The 20,468-nt window shown below is 35.0% G+C and overlaps 2 protein-coding genes across 4 annotated transcripts in view; both read right to left on the reverse strand.

Annotated features, from left to right (window-relative positions):
• The window catches only part of LOC102600886 (endoplasmic reticulum metallopeptidase 1), a 42,081-nt gene extending 35,195 nt beyond the window's left edge, over positions 1–6,886 (reverse strand). For 2 of the 3 annotated variants that reach the window (XM_015306819.1, XM_015306821.1), the window contains exons 1-6: positions 6,560–6,886; positions 6,294–6,379; positions 6,095–6,196; positions 5,584–5,690; positions 5,370–5,470; positions 2,857–2,944 (exon numbers count right to left, since the gene is read on the reverse strand). In XM_015306819.1, the coding sequence (XP_015162305.1) occupies positions 2,857–2,944; positions 5,370–5,470; positions 5,584–5,690; positions 6,095–6,196; positions 6,294–6,379; positions 6,560–6,772 (697 nt within the window). In that variant the 5' untranslated portion in view covers positions 6,773–6,886. The remainder of the gene's footprint in view (positions 1–2,856; positions 2,945–5,369; positions 5,471–5,583; positions 5,691–6,094; positions 6,197–6,293; positions 6,380–6,559) is intronic. The other variant, XM_006343105.2, reaches the window with a different exon arrangement.
• Positions 6,887–11,664: 4,778 nt separating this feature from the next.
• On the reverse strand, positions 11,665–13,075 carry LOC107059823 (pentatricopeptide repeat-containing protein At1g50270-like). Its single transcript, XM_015306832.1, has 2 exons — positions 12,897–13,075; positions 11,665–11,992 (listed from the first exon to the last, which is right to left on the reverse strand). Exons 1-2 carry the CDS (start codon positions 13,073–13,075, stop codon positions 11,665–11,667), a joined length of 507 nt encoding a protein of 168 aa, XP_015162318.1.
• Positions 13,076–20,468: the final 7,393 nt, after the last annotated feature.

A 20,468-nucleotide genomic window follows, 5' to 3' on the forward strand; every position in this document is an offset into this window, starting at 1 on the left:
CTTCTGATCATGTTTCTGGTAACAAATCACTTCTGTCAGATATTGTTTATTCACAATCTCTTCCTGCTATTACTTTGGCCAATGGGATACGAACAAAACCAAAAGGGGTTGGAAAAGCCAAACCCGTATCTTCTGTCACCCTAGACTCTGTTCTTTATGTCCCTGGTTCTCCTTTTAATCTAGCATTTGTTAGTCATTTGCCGAAAGCCCTACATTGTAGCATGACTTTTTTCGATGATTTTTTTCTCATGCAAGACCGCAGTACGGGACAGATGATTGGAACAGGACATGAATCACAAGGCCTTTACTATCTTACCTCTTCAAATTCCTTAACAGCATGCTCCGTTACAGATTCCCCATATCTAATTCACAAACGCTTGGGACATCCGAGTCTATCCAGTTGTAGTGCCACCACTACTAACTTATCATCGCCGTCCACGTCCAACCCTAGTCCCAGATGATTCATGTCATGCGCCGGACCCTGCTCCTACTGCGGATTTGCATCCTCCTAGCCAACCGCTTGCACTTCAAAAAGTTATACGATCTACTCGAAATACTAACCCACATTATACCTTCTTAAGTTATCATCGTCTATCATCACCCCATTATGCCTTTGTGTCGTCTTTGTCCTCTATTTCCATTCCTAAGACTACAGGTGAAGCACTTTCTCATTCTGGATGGAGGCAGGCTATGGTTGATGAGATGTCTGCTTTACATAAGAGTGGTACTTGGGAGCTCGCCTTGTTGCCAAAGGGTATACTCAGCTATTTGGGCTAGATTATAGTGACACTTTTGCTCCTGTGGCTAAAATAGCATTTGTTCGTCTTTTTCTATCTATGGTTGTCGTTCATCATTAGCCTCTTCATCAGTTGGACATTAAGAATGCTTTTCTGCATGGTGATCTTGAGGAAGAAGTCTATATGGAGCAACCACCTGTATTTTTGTTGCTAAGGGGGAGTCTAGTAGCCTTGTATGTCGATTGCGTAGGTCACTCTATGGTCTGAAACAGTCTCCTCGAGCTTGGTTTAGGAAGTTCAGCACAGCAATTCAGGAGTTTGGCATGACTCATAGTGGAGCTGATCACTCTGTGTTTTATCGGCATTCTGCACTAAGTCGGTGTGTCTGTTTGGTTGTTTACGTTGATGATATTGTTATCACCGGTAATGATCAAAATGGTATCACCAATTTGAAGCAACATCTCTTTAAGCACTTCCAGACTAAAGACCTTGGCAGATTGAAGTATTTTCTAGGTATTGAGGTTGCTCAGTCTAGATCAGGTATTGTTATTTCTCAACGCAAGTATGCCTTAGACACTCTTGAGGAGACAGGAATGATGGGGATGTAGACCTATTGACACTCCTATGGATCCGAATGTTAAACTCCTTCCAGGACAGGGGGAGCCACTTAGTAATCCTGAAAGGTATAGACGGCTTGTTGGAAAGTTGAATTATCTCATAGTGACTAGACCTGACATCTCTTTTCCTGTGAGTGTTGTGAGTGTTGTGAGTGTTGTAAGTCAGTTTATGACTTCCCCTTGTGATAGTCATTGGGAAGCAATTGTTCGTATTTTGCGATATGTACAGTCAGCTCCCGGTAAAGGACAACTCTTTGAGGATCAAGGCCATGAGCATATCATTGGATATACAGACACTGATTGGGCAGGATCACCCTCTGAAAGACGTTCGACATCCAGATATTGTGTTTTAGTAGGAGGTAATTTGGTGTCGTGGAAGAGTAAGAAACAGAATGTGGTTGCTCGATCTAGTGCAGAATCAGAATATCGAGTAATGGCGATAGCAACTTGTGAGCTAGTTTGGATCAAATAGTTGCTGGGAGAACTAAAATTTGGCATAATTGATCAGATGGAACTTGTGTGTGATAATCAAGCGGCTCTTCATATCGCATCAAATCAGTGTTTCAGGAAAGGACTAAGCACATTGAGATTGACTGTCACTTTGTCAGATAAAAGATACTCTCGGGAGATATTGTTACGAAATTTGTGAAGTCAAATGATCAGCTTGCAGATATCCTCACCAAGTCCCTCACATGTCCTAAGTATTAATTACATACGTAACAAGCTAGGTACATATGATTTGTATGCACCAGCTTGAGGGGGAGTGTTAGAATAGAAATAAGTATTTCCTACTTAGAATAGGAATAGGAATAAGAATAGGAATCCTAGTTGGAAAAGGATTCCAATGTAATGTCTATAAATAGGGTCTCAATGTAACAATTTAGATACATAATTCAACAATACTTTTCTCATATATTTCTCACAATCCTGATGGAATTTTCAACTTTCCTAGAACTCCAACTTGTATAATCCGGCTCTTTTAGGGCCACTATATTACTTGCGCGACCACGTACACTTGCGTGTACATTTGGAAGCAACAATTGGCCAAGAACATACAAGAAAATTACAACTCATATGCTTAACCGGTGAAAGAACTTTTTAACAAATATAAAATCTAATCAGTCTTTAACTAGAGAATCTATGATTATCCAGTTTTCAGTACTCATAACTATTATGATAATTAATAGGCATTTTATTTGTTCATTGTATCTTCTCTATCAACCTATTAAACAACAAGATATCCAAGATAAAGAACAACATTGAAGACAATGTTCTCAATAAAATGATTCCAAGCCATAGTGTACCCTCCCTTGACTATCAATAACTTTAGCATTTGCCAAAAAGGAAAAATATGTTTTACATTTATCCCCATGCTTTACAGGCTTGTAAAAGCAGGCAGCTCGTATGATAATGAAAAGGGTCACGTTCATAACATTGTCACAATTACAACATAGCACTAGAAAGCATAAGCATGGCACAATTGTATGAATGCAGGTACCAACCGAGGCCTCCAGTCCCAGAAGCTTCAACATCTATAAATGCTCCAATCGTCTCATTCCATCTATGCGTAGTTATGAAACCGTGCGAACCCTGAGAAAATCATCAGAAAACTCTTTATTTTAACTTGCTTGATTTATTTAATCATCTACTATTCTACATAAAGCATTCTGAACATCAACAATGACAATTGAGATAACTACAATTCCTTGAGCTCATGGAAGAGATTCACAAAGCTTTAGATATCAAAATTCAAAGAAGCCATGAGACATTATTAAAGACAAAATGTATTTCTATGGATGCTCGAATGCATTTGATTGTCACAATTGAACTACATCCGAGATTGTAAACCAGATACAATTGATAAGAAAAGATATGCAAATAAAATCACAGTAATCAAGGAACAGAAGGAAAAACTAAGAAACCGAAGGAGGCAGAACCTTATTTGTTCACTGATTTCTAAAACTGTTGATCATGAGACATTAAAGATAACTAGAGAGCCTACCACAAGCAGTATAAACCATATCTAGAGGTAAAGATAGGGTAGTAGAAGATCTTAAGAGCCCCCTTTATCAATCACCAGAGAGAGATACTTCCTCAATCTAAATGACTCTCAGAATCGACAAAAGTATCTATCCTCTACATCATGACACCATCATAATTTAGTACCTTGTCCATATAAATATAAGGAAAATCTTGCACTGGTATGTAAGATTTTAAAGTATGAAATGAAGAGTACCAAAAATCATTCAAGATATTTCAGAAAACTATTTGAGAAAACAAATGTGTTTCTGACAATGTATAGTCATAATGTTTTTCATTATTAGACTAAGGAGCATAGAGGGCAGAGATAGAAGACTACAATTTTCAGGAAAGATGAAATACTGCCGAACCGCATAATTTTCTAAGAAACATGCACTGGGAAAATGGGAAGTCATGGGAAAGTGGCACCTACTTCCTAGAACTCTAAGGGGTCGTTTGGTAGGCCGCATTAGAAGAAATAATTCATGTATTAGGTAAGGTATTATTTAGTACTATGTTTGGTAGGAATTTGTGCCTATGTATAACTAATCCATGAATTAGTTATACCTCCTACATGGTATTATAGGATGTATTACTAATACCTTCCATTTGGAGGTATTAGTAATAAAGAAAAAAATATCCCTCAAATCATTTTAATTATTTTCTTGATTTTATGATTTATATTTGTACTAGTAAATTTATTTAAATAAATTAGCTGAAAAATTATTTAGAGAGAGTAGTTTGTTACTAAATAAATCCAATACAAATTTGAAATGTGAGTTGTTTATTTGTATATGACGTTTGTGATCTTAATTGAATGTATTTTATATATATATATTTGTGGTTTTCTAATTATTTATATTTTTAAGAATTTAAAAAATACATACATATTAAAACTACAACTTGCAATTTTTATGTTTAAATGTAGATGGTTTATTCAATTTTACCATTGTTGACCATCTTTTCGATTTTAAAAGTAGATGGTTTATCTTTTTATAATTGAAAAATGACATTTTGTGAGTGATCAATTTATTAAGATGACAATTATTATCCTAATAGCAAACATGATAACAAAATTGTTCTTCTCATAGCTAGTTAGAAGGCCATAAAAAATAATATTGTCCGGCAATAATCTACCTTGACCCAATTACCTAATAATTCAAAGGTATAATTGGAAAGAAGAGTTTTAATCCAAACACAAAATGAGGTGGGAAATAATGAACCAAACACTTGATAAAAATAAACCTTGCATTACTAATCACTACACTACTAATCCCTGCATTACTAATCCCTGCATTACTAATCCCTGCATTACTAATCCCTGCATTACTAATCCCTGCGTTACTGATCTTTGCATTATTAATCTTTGTACCAAACGACCCCTAGTAGAGTGTATTAGGAAAAATAATGCATGCATTAGTCTTGTGTATTACTAGTACCTTGTTTGGTACTCTTTTTCAATCTATGTATAACTAATGATACACTCTATTGTGTATTAAATTGTGTATTACTAATACCATGGATTTCTAGGTATTAGCAATGCAATGGTTTTAATGCATGCATTAACATCATTAAAGACCCAATTGCCCCTCAAACCCTTTTTTACATCTTTTCTGCCACTATAGTGGAGGGCACCTTTGTAAATAAATTTTTTTATGCAATGCATACTATTTTTAATGCATCAAACCGAACAATGCATAAAAATAATCTATGTATAATTAATGCAAGCATAACTAATACATGCATTGTTAAAGCAAACATTACTAATACACTCTATTTAGTATTATTTTTATACACTCTACCAAACAACCCGTAATACACAAGCATAGTTCATGATTCTTTAAGTCCATTATTCTTGATAGAAAATCAGAGAACATATTAAAGCCCAAAATCAAGCGGCATACATGAGAAAATCCAAACTCTAACCATTTAAAAAGAAATATCAGAGTACAGGGTCAAATAAATTGTTGTTGGTCCCACATAAGGATCTTCTTACCAGCATAAACAGTTCTTCAGCTCCATTAAATAGAAATATTACTGGTCTAGGTGGAATCCAGCCGGAATCAACAGAGAGTCTGGCTAGCTCGAGTATCGATGCTGTTTGAGTCATAGTGCAATCAAGATAGATATAACCAACTGTTCCTCAAAAAGATAGATATAACCAACTACGACATCAGCTGGAAAGCAGATCAAATACAAGATATACATACCAACACAAGAACCACAATCACCAGCTCCTGGAGAACCAGGTGGAGTATCGAAATGGCCATTTATCAAAACTGCAGAATCATTTTCTCCTGAATCCACTGATGAGATTCTGAAATTAATTGTGTTACTTTCAGTTTCATTAAACAAAATTAAGGTGTTGCATATTTGAATGAAAAACTTAAAAAAATGCTTTCCGTAGGTATATGAGGTTACAAATCAAACATCAATAACAATTTTTCAGGTAATTCCCAAACTTCTTCAAATTTTTCATAATTTAAGAAAGTGTAAGGAACATTTTCCAAAGGCAAAAGATCCATGACTCCTACAAATGAGCTCCACCAAAAAGAAATTCCTTTAATTGATGAAATGAGGAATAGAATTCAGGTAATAACACTGCTTTATCTTTATGCTTTAAGAAAAAAGAGAGATAATAAGAAAAACAAAAAACTGAAGTGTTGGGGGATGATGAAATGTATAGATATATGACCAAACGTTAGATTCAAGCTGGTATACCTCATAATAATATTTGTATGATTTCTATAAGCCAGAGAGATGCTATGCCGTAAAAAGAACATATTGAATGAGCCATTAACAATGGTCTCTTCTATCTCTATTCTGCAAGAATAAGAATCTCTAATTGTTAATGCAGCAATTGAGATTAAGAATTACCTGAAGATAAAACAAGTTAAACAAAGTTTTAAATAAGACCAACCTAATACCAGGTTGAGCTCGCTCCTTCATCAGTTCCAACTGTGTCATAATATATTGCGCCGCTAGTCTCAGACCTTGACGCCCTTGCTGTACACAAAAATATTTAGCTGCACATATTATATCTTAAAAAGAGAGAGTAAAGGATAACCCAACTCTTTGCAATACTATCAACAGCATGAGATTTTCTTTGGGGCAAAAACTGTGGTTTGAGGGTTGTTGGCAAAGAAATTCGCATGAAATGTGAAATGGAATTGAGAGAGTCCTTACCTGGCGACCTCCGATATCCTTTGATAAGACGCGGACATGCTCAATAGCTCTGGCCTCAGAGAAGCGATCAGGAGGAGCATCCATGGGAAGAGGTGTGATGAACTTCATGTGAATGATGGAGTATACAAGGACCGATATCAATCCGTACAAAATCCCCAGACTAAACAGAATTTTGAATCCGGCTATATCACCCGAGTTCAGTCTCCACGCCATTACTCTTCTTCTCTATTTCTCACTTCACTGAACAAACAAAATATTCGAATCAGGTGTCCACAGCAAAGAGTCTATGCAATCAATTCGGCTCCTTCCCCTTTGCAACTTACTTCGGCCCATCACCTTTGGGCCTATCAGCCGAAATGCCCTACACATTCTTGTACCTGCTTCTTTTCTTCTTCTTTTTTATAGATAAGTGAAAATTACCTAAATACATATCTTATTTTAGCATAATATTTAAAAAATATTACTATCTCAAAAAAAAATTAAAAAATCCCCTCTAAGATATATCACTCTCCTCTCGCTGATACATCGCTATCCCCTCTCGAATACATCTCTCCTCTCTCTCATACATCCCTCTCCTCTCAGATACAACACTCACCTATGTATCTGGATGTCAGCTGATGTATTCGGAAGTTCAGTGATGTATTTGGATGTGTTATGTCATCTCTGATATATCCCTCTCATCTCGGATACATCCATCACATATGTATCCAGATGTCTGCTAATGTATTTAGAATTACAGATGAGACATTGCAATGGCACAATTTTTTTTAAGTCATCACAATTGCGGAATGAGACATTGCAATTGCAACATTTAAAAATTTAACGGAAAAGGGTCAAAAATACCCCTGAACTATTGGAAATGGATCAAATATACCCTCCGTTTGATTTTGGGGTCAAAATACCTTACCGTTAGTGTATTGGCTCACTTTTACCCCTCAAAACTAACAAATACCATGTCACCTAAAAAATCACATAAAACAATTTTTTTTTGCTGACTTGGAAATTCAAATGGACAAAAAAAATCCTTCCATTGACGTTCTCCTAACTGAAGAAACTGAAAAGTGATTAAAGTTTGTATTTTTTTTTAATAAAGAATTGTGAAATAAAGATTTGGTATCAAAATGCTGTGTTAATTTCGCTGTAATTTTGTCATTTTGGGACTTTTATTGAGCCAAGGGTGTATTACACCCACCCCACTTGTGGATTGTTGCTGCCATGTTGGGAGTTTTGTCCATTTGAATTTCCAAGTCAGCAAAAAAAATATGATTTTATGTGATTTTTTAAGTGACATGGCATATGTTAGTTTTGAGGGGTAAAAGTGAGCCAATACACTAACGATAAGGGTATTTTTGACCCCAAAATCAAACGAAGGGTATATTTGATCCATTTCCAATAGTTCAGGGGTATTTTTTATCCTTTTCCGAAAATTTAACTTATCGCGGTCTTGGGATTAGACATCTCAATTGCAGAGAATATATAAAATTAACTTTGGCATTTCATCGAACAGTTTGGGAGCAACCCGTTCTCAAGCCATTTTCACACAAATGGAAACACCTATTTTCCCCATTTTTAAACTCCAATCAACAACAACAATCAAAAATACAATTTGCAAAACTTAAAATTTCAACATCATTCATGATCAAAATTGATGGGTGAAAATCAACCCATTTCAACAACTTACCAACCTCAAGAATCAACCAAAGAGAAGGGAAACAATACATACCTTGAGGTAAGAACAAACCTGATGAGGAATTTATGATATAAGCGATCAAAGCAATTTTATTTTTAGAAGGGGGAGAATTGGGGATTGCTTTGGGATATTTTGAGACACTGAAATGAATTTAAAAGGCTTCTTTCTATTTAATTCACGCGAATCATCGTGGTCCCGACCCGCTCCTCGCGATTGCGACTGTCAACTTAAATTACCTTTCATGAGTGCAACTTGTGGCTTAACGATCACGACACTCGATATTTTATGCATCGTGATCGTGATCATCGACTCTCATGACCACGATGAAGGATTTGCTACTAGAAGTGATGAGCTTACTATCATTTTCGGCAAGTTCAGGATGTATTGGGCGTTTAAGTGCCCAATAAGTGCTCCAACTCCCATTTTGAAGGTGTTTCAACCCCAAATTTCAATCCCAATAAAGTTTTTGCTTCCTAACTTGCCTAAACAATCACCACAAACTTTGATATCATGAAGGTTAGTCAAAAATAAATTCTAAATCTAATCTAAAAATCTAAAATCTCAAATTTTAACTATGAATCAAAAAATTTGGAAACCAATGGGTTGCCTCCTATCAAGCTCACAATTTAATATCACGGCACGACGCCGGTTGCATCAACCTTTGTGTTTCTATTTCGAGGCGATGAATCTTCTCCCCAACATCAAATCAATTTTTCATTGAAATGCATGGGGACAATATGAGAGCATAAAGAGACTCACTTGATCTCTCCACTTTGAAGATTTAAATTTCTTACCCAACTTTAGGTCGATTTTTGGTTAAGGGTCATTGGCAAGAGGAGGAGTATCACTAGGCCATTCGACACTGAACTTCATAACCTTTTTCCTTCAAGTGATTAAAACTCTAACTTCTAAATGAGCTAAAGTTGCCATAAATAACATTTCTCGCTTTTTCTTGTAACTTTAGTAGCATTTCTTTGATTTTGACATCTTCGAATTTTATTGGCTTGATTCGGTAGCAAAGACCAAAATTTTCATCAATGTATATCACAATCCCTTTTTCTCGACACTCCAACTCTACTTCACTTTTATTGACCATTTGACAAGGAGGATCATATACCCACATTCTTTCCGGACATTGACCTCCAAAAATTCAATTTCACACGCAAGTTTGATTCTCTCATAACATCGAATTAGGTGCAAATTGCGGAGCTCATCCCTCATAAAAGGACATTAGATGTTGTAGCCTCTCACCACGTTCAAGCTTTAGGGCCAAACACATGAGCCAAGTTTGCCTCACCACGCCCATTTCTTCACACATCTTTTCATCGAGAGAACCTCTACATAACTTTCACCAACATGAAGTCCTCTACAACAAGGTCATGATTCATCAAGAGATGGCTTACAACTCCTAAACATTTATTTAACACAAGAATCCATAGAAAGAAGATTAAATAAAGTAAAAATAAATATTCACAATTTAGATAGAAACAAATAAACTATAAATCATAAATCAATTCAGTACGCCTAATTGTTCCCCAACAACAACGATATTATTGATAATGCTAGAATTACTTGCAAAATGATTAAACAAGTAAGCGGTCATTAGCAATCTAATAACCCAATGTATGAGGTGAATCACATAAGGAAAAATATATCAACAATTAAAAAGATAAAGAATGACAAGCTACTAGCTTGAATCTAAACGAATAATAGAAAATTTTAACAAGAAGGTGATTTTAGTAACAACTAAAGATGGGGGTAAAGATCTTTTCAAGCAAGGGATTAAAGGAAATTAGGAAATGGGAAATCAGTTGAATTTCAAAAGATCCATTGCAACTTAGTATTATGTGGATTCATTTATCAATAAGTAGGCTAGATTCATCTCAAGCACAAAAATGCATTTCTCAATCACACATTTGTTCATCATAGAGGTTCCTCTCGGATACTCTCATGAATCATACAAAGCAACCTAATACCTTAATATAGATTTTTTCTCAAGAAAATATAACATTCAACAATGAAACTCTAAATCCCTTTCTCAAGCAAACTTAGGAAGCAAATCTAATATGCAATTATTAATTCCATCACCTACTTCATCAATTCTTTCTCAGGCAATCTATGAAGATCTAAGCTAGACTAGAGTGTGCACTCTCAAATCATGGATAAAAACATGATAATTCAATTGTACCCATATAATAAATAAAAAGCAATCAATCAATTACAAAAGCAATAGAGTGAAAATTAACAACTCAATAGATTTGTCTATCCCTAGCACAAAACCTCAATTCCAAATAATCAATTACCACTACAACAAAACTTCCCAAGAGCGAAGGGAAAACTGGTCGCAATAAGTACGAATCTGGTCCCAAAAGGTGCAATTGCGACCAGGTACACTGGTCCTTATAGACTTAGTCGCTAAAGACCTCTAGGGACGAGATTATCGGGTAGGTCGCTAATTCTTTTTCGCGACTAGTATAATAGTGGTCCCTAAAATACATTTAAGGACCATATGTCTGGTACCTATTCGCACTTATTGAAATTGAAATTATGGTCGTTAAATCATTTTGCGACTAGTTTCTAACTGGTCCTTATATCATTTTGGGATGACTTCTAAGCTGGTCCATAATAATTTTGCGACCAATTTGAAGCTAGTCTGTAAATCAGGTTGAGACCAGTTTGTAGCTGGTCTGTAAATCAATTTATGAGAATTTTAAGCTGGTTCCAATATCATTTTGGGACCATTTTGAAGGTGGTCAATAAATCATTTCACAACCATTACAGATTTCCTACTCAAAAGGATTTTAAGGACTAACAATCTAGTCCTTAAATCACATTGCATTTGCTATACAACCTGTCACTTTCATTTATAATATATAATGTAATTACAAAATAAGGTGAGCATAAGTCATCACACTATACAATAATGAGGTAAGCTAGTAACAATATTGTGATCATGAACCCTTAGCAAAAAATCATATACTATCCTTAAACTATAATCCAAAAGTTGCCTTCACCTTCCCAGTAAAAAATGGTCAATCTACATGTTTTAACATTACCTTTTTGCAAATTTCAGCATCCAAAATCTAGTGAAAAGAAATAAAACTTTCATTTAGAAGACCTATATATAAAAATAAACAGAAAGAAGTGTGATTAAATCAAATAACAATTTCTAAATAAACTGAAGGAGTATTACTCTATTGCATAAAATATGTGCATGTCATTTTGTTAACTAAATCAATCCAAACTCTAGTCATTTTCAGTAAATACTTGATTGGGGACAACCTTTCTGGACAACATCTCTTAAAAACCAGAGTGCTTCCCTAAATCTATTGCAGTGCATAGAGCCAGCAATCATAGCAGTCCAAGAAATGAGATTCTTGTAAGGCATGTCTTCAAAAACTTTCAAGGCATCATCCTAAAATCCACATTTAGCATACATATCAACAAGAACACTACCAATGTAAACATCCCTAGAAACCCTCCCTGGCTTGACATAGAAACCATGAAGATACTTCCCAAACCAAACACATCTTAACGTTCCAGCAGGAGAAAGAGCTGCTACAAGAACCACTTCATCTACCTTAACTTGTGCTCGTCTCATCTCCAGGAAAAGTTTCAAAGCTCTAATTGGCAGAGCGTTCCGGGCATACCCATCAATCAAAGCAGTATAAGAAAGCACATCCTTATGCGTAATATCATCAAACACTTGGCGTGCAAGGTGAACATACCCACTGCTAGCAAAACTAGAAACCAAAGAATTTTGCACAAATTGGTCAGAAATGTATACAAACTTAAATATTTGTGGAAAAATGAGATGTGGGTTTTCATTGTTGGCTCTAAGAAGCAAAGGAAGAGTATGTTTATTAGGAAAAACCCCATGTTGGCGCATTTGAATGTAGAAAGTATCTATCTACAGCAGCTGTAAAACTAATTGGTGCAACAGTTAAGATTTTTGTGGCCGTTTTATGTGGAAAATTATTGTACACAATATGGTGGTAGCAGCTGCAACACTAACTACTGCAAAAGTTGGAACTTATAATGCCTCATATGGTCACTTAAATTATAAAAAACTTTTATCTCAAAAAGGACATGGATCTAAAAGAGGATCAATGAATAGTAGGGTATCAGAAACAAAATTGGGTTCAATCTAATGGTTGACTCATTGAGATTAACCAAATAGCTTAGAAAATACTCATCAAATTGATAAGTAAAAATCGAGAGCTAAAATGGCTGCAAAAAGTATTCTCTTTTTCAAAGAATAATGAAACTGATGGTCCAAAAGATCTTGCTGCAACTATACCTCTCTACTACATACATAACTCCATTTCAAACCAACTTGCAAAATTTAAAATGTATCAAAGAATCACTCGAATTCGATCAGAAGAACTGTTCATTACTACTTAATTAAAACACCACTGTAAGTCTGAGAGAAGTAATTTTGGAACTACAAATGAATTCAATCATTGTCTTTCGAAAACAATCTCTATGATCTCCCTTCACAAAGTATAGAAATAAGGTCCAAGTACATTGACCTCACTTGTGTAATTACACTTATTATATTATTATTGTTGTTACAAGTTAATTTAGTAATCCCCAACTCAAAAAGTAGAAAACGATGGCCAAACATTTATTAGCACAAAAAGAAACAAAAATAAAAGAGAGTCCTGACTATCAAGACCACCAAGCTTAGTGACAGCATCAACAAATTGTTGACGTAATTCAGCAGTCCACATCAATCTTGGCTTTGGGTCTCTTGTCATCACCACCCCATCGCTCTCATACAAATAACTTCCCCCTCTTCCTACCCCATCAATTGCATTATACATACTATTCCTACAAACACTGAATTCAGTCGATGACTACTAACTAAAGTCATCATATGAGGCAGTCGATGACTACACACGTTAGAAATATATTGTCATAAAATAGCCTGAGTTTCCAATCAGCTTAATGTTGCTATGACGATTGTCCAGTAAAACATCAAGAAGTACTTATACTGTGATGAGTAAACTGTAATCGCAAACTAAAATTTACAATGAACAAAACATAGTCAAAAAGTTAAAGTTGAGAGAGGAAGAAGAGCTTATATGTTCTAAATGAGTTTGTTATCCTCACTTGAAAATCCTTAAATAGTCAAAAGTGCCTTGTTCTCTGTAAAATTTTATCAGGAGTTAGTGTGCTGAAAAAATATAGCATTACATTGTACATGTTCTAAGCAACAGGGAAAGTCTAAATGTATTCACGAAACGAGGAATTACTATAGATACACCACTGTACAAAGCCAAATACATGACTATGACTTTGAGGTCCAAAGCATTTCTCAACAATTTCTATGCTAGAAAGTGATGGTTCAGACTCCACCAATTCTTGAATTTGAGCCTACAAAGTGTATAGAGGAGATTTTTTTTTCCAGATCCCAGAATAAGTAAATGTTAAGAACATGTTCAATTAACCAAACGCACATGCTTCTCGATTGTTTCACAATCAATAAGTGTGTTATTCTTCTTGTGAGTCTCGTAAAAGATAGTTGCCAAATCTGATGGATTGCCATCTTTTCCGCCCTTTACATAAAAGTAAACATGTCAAAGAACGGTTCATCAATATTAAGACAGAAAAAGATTTGATGATAACACCTTTTAATAAATAATCTCTCTAATTGGCTTGCTACTAATATGATGAAGCATCTTCAACTTAGCTCTATTTATTGTGTTTCTATTGCTTCTTACCTATATTTGAGTAAACTCATCAGCAACTTCTCCAACAATTTTTTTTATCAAACTACATGCCGATCCAAGCAATTTCAGTAAGTATCTAGAATCTAATTGAAATCAAGAACCACAAAACAACAATGACAAACAACCACGAATTTTCAAGTAGCTTAAGACTTCAAAAATGCACCACAAGTAGTAACTTTAGAGATCAATATGCAGCCATAGTTGTAGTAAGAAAAGAACAATTCAAAACAACATTTTGAAATAGACAAAAAAAAGGTAACTACTATGAAGTATATTATATGAAACACATACTTTTGAAGTTCTTGTGATAACTTAACTTTAATCCAATAAAGAATACACTAAATTGATCAAAAGTAAGTAGAAATAGAATTCACTCAAACTAAATTTTACTAACTTCAGCCAATAGAGTATTGAGAGAAAACAATTTCTCTCATAGTAATTAATAATACTACTACTTCTCAACAACTCTCTTAAAGTGCATTTTTCTCAACGATTCTGGACTCAACTATTGAACTCATGAAAGCTGTATAGATCAAAAAACAACTTGATATTTACAATAGTGGCTGAAAGCAAAGATTGACAGCTAGTTTCGAGTCAATGTTGTTCATGAAATTGCAAAATCTTGAAAAAGAGAAAGTAGAATTATACTAGAATGCTACTGAATAAACAAAGTAAGTGAATATTTCAGATGCTTTAACAAAGCTCATTAACAATTTTGTTTCTTTCTCGTCTAATCCTCAAGCTACTTATAGACAAAAAAATAATTAGATGCTTTAACGAAGCTCATTAACAATGTTGTGTCTTTCTTTTCTAATCCTCAAGCTACTCATAGAAAAAAAAATCAGATACTTTAAAAAATCTCATTAACAAGTTTGTTTCTTTCTCGTCTAATCTTTTTAGTGTCAGAAAATACACTGATAATACAATAAAAAGAACCATTCAAAATCAAAGCACACAAACTGGGTACTGAAATTAAAGACACTAATGGTAAAAATATTCAACTAATTCATCACCCGATAGAAAAAATAATTTCAATGTCAACCTTACCAAATTTTCTTGGCAGCCCTAGCAATTATGCAACCCTAACAGAGAAAATCCTTAAATAAACTCTCATCAATCTTCTCTTTGACCCTCTATTCCCAGCCTTACCTACAAAACTATCATTTTCAGTCCTAACAAAATAACATTAAGTATCTATAAGAGCCAAATCACATAATATTCAATCATCAGAAAGAAAGATGAAAGATTATACCAAAAAAAGAAGAAGAGGGAGATGAATCTGAAGGAATAAACTTACTGTAGATCTACATAGCTAGATGAAATGTTTTTCTCCAAAAAATGCCTTCAAACATCAAGATTTAGGAAATTTTTCTGCCAATAATGCCTTCAACTTTCAAGATTTAGGGACTTCAAAGCTTGTTTCATAGAGCAAGAGAGAAAAAATAAGGATACATCAGCGATTTTTGCATATTGCTGGAGAGAGAAAGAAAAATCTACTACTTTTATTAATGGATTTTGGGGTTTTAGGTTATTACTATAGAGAGAGAATTTTTTTAGAGCCTTTTAGTTTTTCACTTTTTGTTCCCGCTCTTCTCTTGTAGTTTCCGCTGAAATTTTTTACTTAGGGACCAGTCATTTTTATTTTTAGAAAATAATATAGTCAAATATGGACTAGTAAATAATATCATCCTTATAAGTATATTTTAGGGACCATATTTATAACTTGTCACTATATTTTGGTCTTTAATGAGCCTTTTTGTTGTAGTGTACACCTATAATTCATGCATTAAAAACAAGCATTAGAAGAAAGAGTAAAAATATATTACTATTAAAAACTTAATCTTCATTCCGAAAGTTAAATTTTGAGGAAACTTGCTATTTAAAATCAAAACCCTAAGCTAAGAACACTATTAAAATTCTAAGAGTTTTAAGATTTGAATAATAAAATGAAATAAAATCAAAGATGTAAAATATTTCCATCAAAATGGTTGTGCATTAATATAAAATAGAATTTGGGATCAAAATGTGAATTTCCAGTTCTACCCCCGTGCGCCTGACATTTGCACTTCGTGTTCGCAAGATTTAACCCACGTGATCGCGATAGGTCATTTTCCAGCTAACCACAATTGTGACCCTTGACCATGCAATCGTGAGGCTTCAAATTTTGGTTGACCATGATCATGATTTGGTTACCACGTGGTCCGATGAATAAGTTCCTGCCAATTCAATTTTCAGCTGTTTGTCCTCTTTTTGCCTCAATTTCACTTAGTTTCTTCAAATATCTTCTAAACCCACTCTTCACTTCATTTTCCTGTAAATATGAAGAAAACCACATTAAAAGCACCGATTCTCATTTACATAAGCCAAAAATATAAGCTTAAAGACAAGATAAGTTGGTAAAAATACCCACTTATCAATTTCCGGTCATTCCCATTTTGACTCAATTTTGGGTCTGTCTCCAACTATTGTGTTTTGGTGTCAAAATATTTGTATTGATGTTTTGATTCACTTTTTACTAGCATGGCAACATTCAAAGACCGTTCGGAAGAAAAAAGCTTCGAAATTATGATTTTATAGTGCACACGATCTACTTTGAGGTAGGCCATGGCATTTGTCTTTAGATTGAGCTTCAAAATGTAAATTTATGTCGATTAGCTAGAATTTGGGTAGGGTTGCTATTTCACCAAGTTTAGTTTGTAAGAAATCTTATTTATGTTTTACTTTGAGTTTTTTGAGACTGTTAGCATGTTGTTTCCTTGCTTATGATAATCCTTACCTTGTGACTTGTGTTTGTAACACCTCAGATCTCAAAATGAAGAAAATTCTAATTTTCAGAAAATTGGTGTCAGTAGCAACAGAACCACCCAAGGACCGTAGGTAGAAGCATGGACCATAGGTGGGGTTCCGTCGCTAAGGTTCAAATTTTGATGGTATCTGATTCCACCCACGATCGACCAGAACGATCCATGGTTGGACCTAGTTTGACCGTATGTGAGGGTCAGCCGCCAATTGGAGGGAAATGACTGTTGGGTCAACTTCAAGCGGTCATATATTTTAGCACAAAATGAATTAGGTGACCCATGACCGATCAAATTAATTATAATTGAATCCTCTTTCCAATGCCACGAGTTTGCAAAAATCCAAGATTAGAGTAAAATGTTATGCTTGTTTTAGTGAAGCCCTGTCGGGCAGAGCATGAACGGTGACTTCAAATGATGGTTAGTAGTTCAAACGATGGACCGTCGGTCCTATAGTAGATGGCACACGTCAGTTTTAAGTCATGGTCATTTTGGTTTTTTCCCCTATGCATTAGGCACTTAAACTACATCGTTTCATGCCTAAACTACGTCGTTTTACTCAATCTTAACTTAATAATCTAGTCAGAAACTACCCAGAACCTTTATTCTCCAAAAATCACCCGAATTAGAGCAAAAAGAAGAGGAAAGTCGACCAGCCCTGTCAAGAACACACAAGAGGTTTTCTTCAAGTTCAGCCCCAAAATCCAAAGGATTTCTTTGTAGTTTTCTTCACCAGGTATGTGAAATTTCACTAGTGGGTTCCTTTTATCCACTAGGTCCCTAGAATTCAGTCAGTCCTTGATTCTCCATATCTTGTTTAGACCTAGGGTTTCAAAAACCTTGGATATTAACTGTGATTTAGTTGTTGTAGCATCCTAAATCGAAATAGCTTATTTCTTGGAAAGTTTGTTTAATTCATTGTATGAAACTCAGAATCCTAGTTTGTATAAATTCTCTTAGTTCATGAATTATACTTGTTAGGTTAGTTAAACAGATAATCTGTCCTATTCTTCTTCCACTGACCATATCCTAGCAACACATTTGAGTTGATATGAGGCTAACTCCACACGCTCTGCGTTAGCAACATGCATGACCTCAAACACTTTTTGAAGCTCTTTCACAAAGTTCTCCAAATCCTAAATGATATCGGCCGTGTGAACTCTGGGGATTCATCCTAAAAATCTCACAAATTCTAGATATATCAGCCACATCCTGACGACCCACTCCTTGTTGACCAGCCTTATTTGCCGCAACTTGAGTCAACATCTAAATAGCATTCCTGAACTCAACATTGGTGACATCGCTCTCTGAGGATGTTGCACTTTTGGTGCATTGGGAGCTTCTTGACCTTGAGGATTAGCATTCCTCCTAGCAGGACATCGAACAATTCTTTGTGGAGGAATAATCTGAAAAGATACGCATAAGCACGAGTTAGAAGAAACTTTTATAGAGCTAAACTCTATAGCACAAACAAGAGTAAGAAGAAAGTAAAAGTTCCTAAATGTCGTAGCTTCCTCATTATAAATGTGGTGCACTTCAGACCTATAATAAGGACTCTACTATACACGGCTTCATAGACACCTTAGGACTCTTGAATTCTATGCTCTGATACAAACCCTTGGCCTGGCTAACTACTTAGCGGAAGACAGACTCAAGCATTTAAAAGCTTAAAACATAAGTAAATAATTAAAATTGTAAAATGCTCAACTCATACTATCTGGAAAATACTCAATTCAATAATAATAATGTAACACCTCTGTATTTGAAAGAACTAAAGATAGAAAGAACTAAATTGGAAATAGCAAAATCTGAAATTTTGCAAGCTATTCATAAGTTATTAGTTTTGGATCAACTTCAAATGACCATAACTTTCAGTACAGAATGAGTTAGGTGGCCCATAAGATATCAAATGAAAGGTCTTGGAATCCTCTTTCTAATGCCACCGAGTTTGCTAATTTTTAGCTCGTATGAGGGAGATTAGCATGTTTAAAGTCAGGCTGTCCATTTAAGGAAAGTTACCCAAAAATATAAGGGGTATTTTGGTCTTTTACTTATCCTTTCAGATTTAAGCATTTTAGGAAATAATTAGGGGTCTAAACTGATATGGTTTAGTTTTGCAAAATCAATTTACGCTTAGGGTTTCGAGAGGAGTTCAAGAAGAGGAGAAAAGAGAAAAGTCAAGGCATTCATCAAGTTTTCTTGTGAATCAAAGGTTGTTTCGCCAAGGGTTTAATCCCTAAGAGGTATGTGAGTTCTCATAGTGTTGGGTTCGTTCACCCACACGCCAATCATGTTAGTTTAATTCAATTTCTTTAAAAGGATTGAAGGATTTGAGTTCTTGTTGAGTTTTCTTGGAATTTTCTATCGTAATATTAATTGTTGGGATTTTGATGAGTTCTAGAGATAAAAGTTAGTGATTTGAGGGTGGTTTTGAGTAGATTATCATGTACATATGTTGAGTATTCGATTCTAAGTGAGTTGGGAAGAAACTATTCAATTCTAGGCGAATTAGTGTCAGAAAACGAAGAAGAAATTTCATTTGGGTTTTCTGGGGTGGGGCTGGCGTGACGCCCCAACAGTATGCTAGAAATTTCCTCTGTAGTGCAGGGGTTGGCACCCTGTGCCACTCAGTGCACTAGGGTCGCCTGCCCCGACCAGTTGTAGTCCTTCGCTCCGTCTGAGTTCTTTCAAAGGGTTCCTTTACTCCCCATCGATTCTAACTACTCTAAACTACTTCTAAACATCAAGAGATCATTCATAACATGAATTACAAACCTTGAATTCATAATTCAAATTCAAGGAAAGAGTTAAGAGTCAAGTCTTGAGAGTTCTTCAAGTCATTTTAAGAAGTCCTTTACAAATTGTTTTAAAACTTGTTTTAAATACTTGAGCACTGAGTTGAGGAAGAGTAGAGCTAAATTCATTTTCTTTAAAATGATGTATGGGAACGAAGTATTCCCAAGAGCAAATGTTTTTGCACTTAAGATGAGAGGAAACACCGATTTCCAAAGAGTTCATGAACAATTTCAGTATTATCTGTTTTTAAAGAAACCTTTTGAGTAATAATCTCGAAGTTGAGGAAGAGGAAATGTTTTCTTCAAAACATAATGAGGTAAGTTATATTTTGAAAGTAGTATTGAGCACCGATATGGGGGAGAGTTCTAACAATTCACTGCCCCATAAACCATGTAGCCAACGTGGGTAGAGAGGGTCATACTTTTTAGATGATTCCTTATTGCTCTTTAGCATAGACTAGTGGATCCACTTAGTTAAGGATTTCTATACCCCGGCAAAGTATAGGACAGTTCTGGCAGCGTGGGCTAGACGTTGTATCATCACATATCTCATACTGATGGTTGTCGGTTAGAAAATCTCCCAAACAAAGTTATTTTATATTTTTGCAAACAGACAGAGTTTATATTGTATTTTCTAATACATTGAGTTGTAATCTACTGTTTTAAAGCTTTTCTTTATACTGCATTATTTCTATTGCTTTATACTGAAATGAGTTGGGTTGAGTTGAGACTAGGTAAGTTTTTCTTCAGTTCCAGTTCAAGCTTATGTCATGTTTTAGATTTCTCCTCACATGGTCGTACATTCCATGTACTGACGCCATTATGACATTGAATAAGTGGAATCTCATGCAAACAGTGAGGGAGGTAGTTAACCATTTCCTATCGAGAGGT

The sequence above is a fragment of the Solanum tuberosum genome, unplaced genomic scaffold, assembly GCF_000226075.1.
Source record: "Solanum tuberosum cultivar DM 1-3 516 R44 unplaced genomic scaffold, SolTub_3.0 scf00038, whole genome shotgun sequence".
In the NCBI taxonomy this organism is placed as follows: Eukaryota; Viridiplantae; Streptophyta; class Magnoliopsida; order Solanales; family Solanaceae; genus Solanum; species Solanum tuberosum.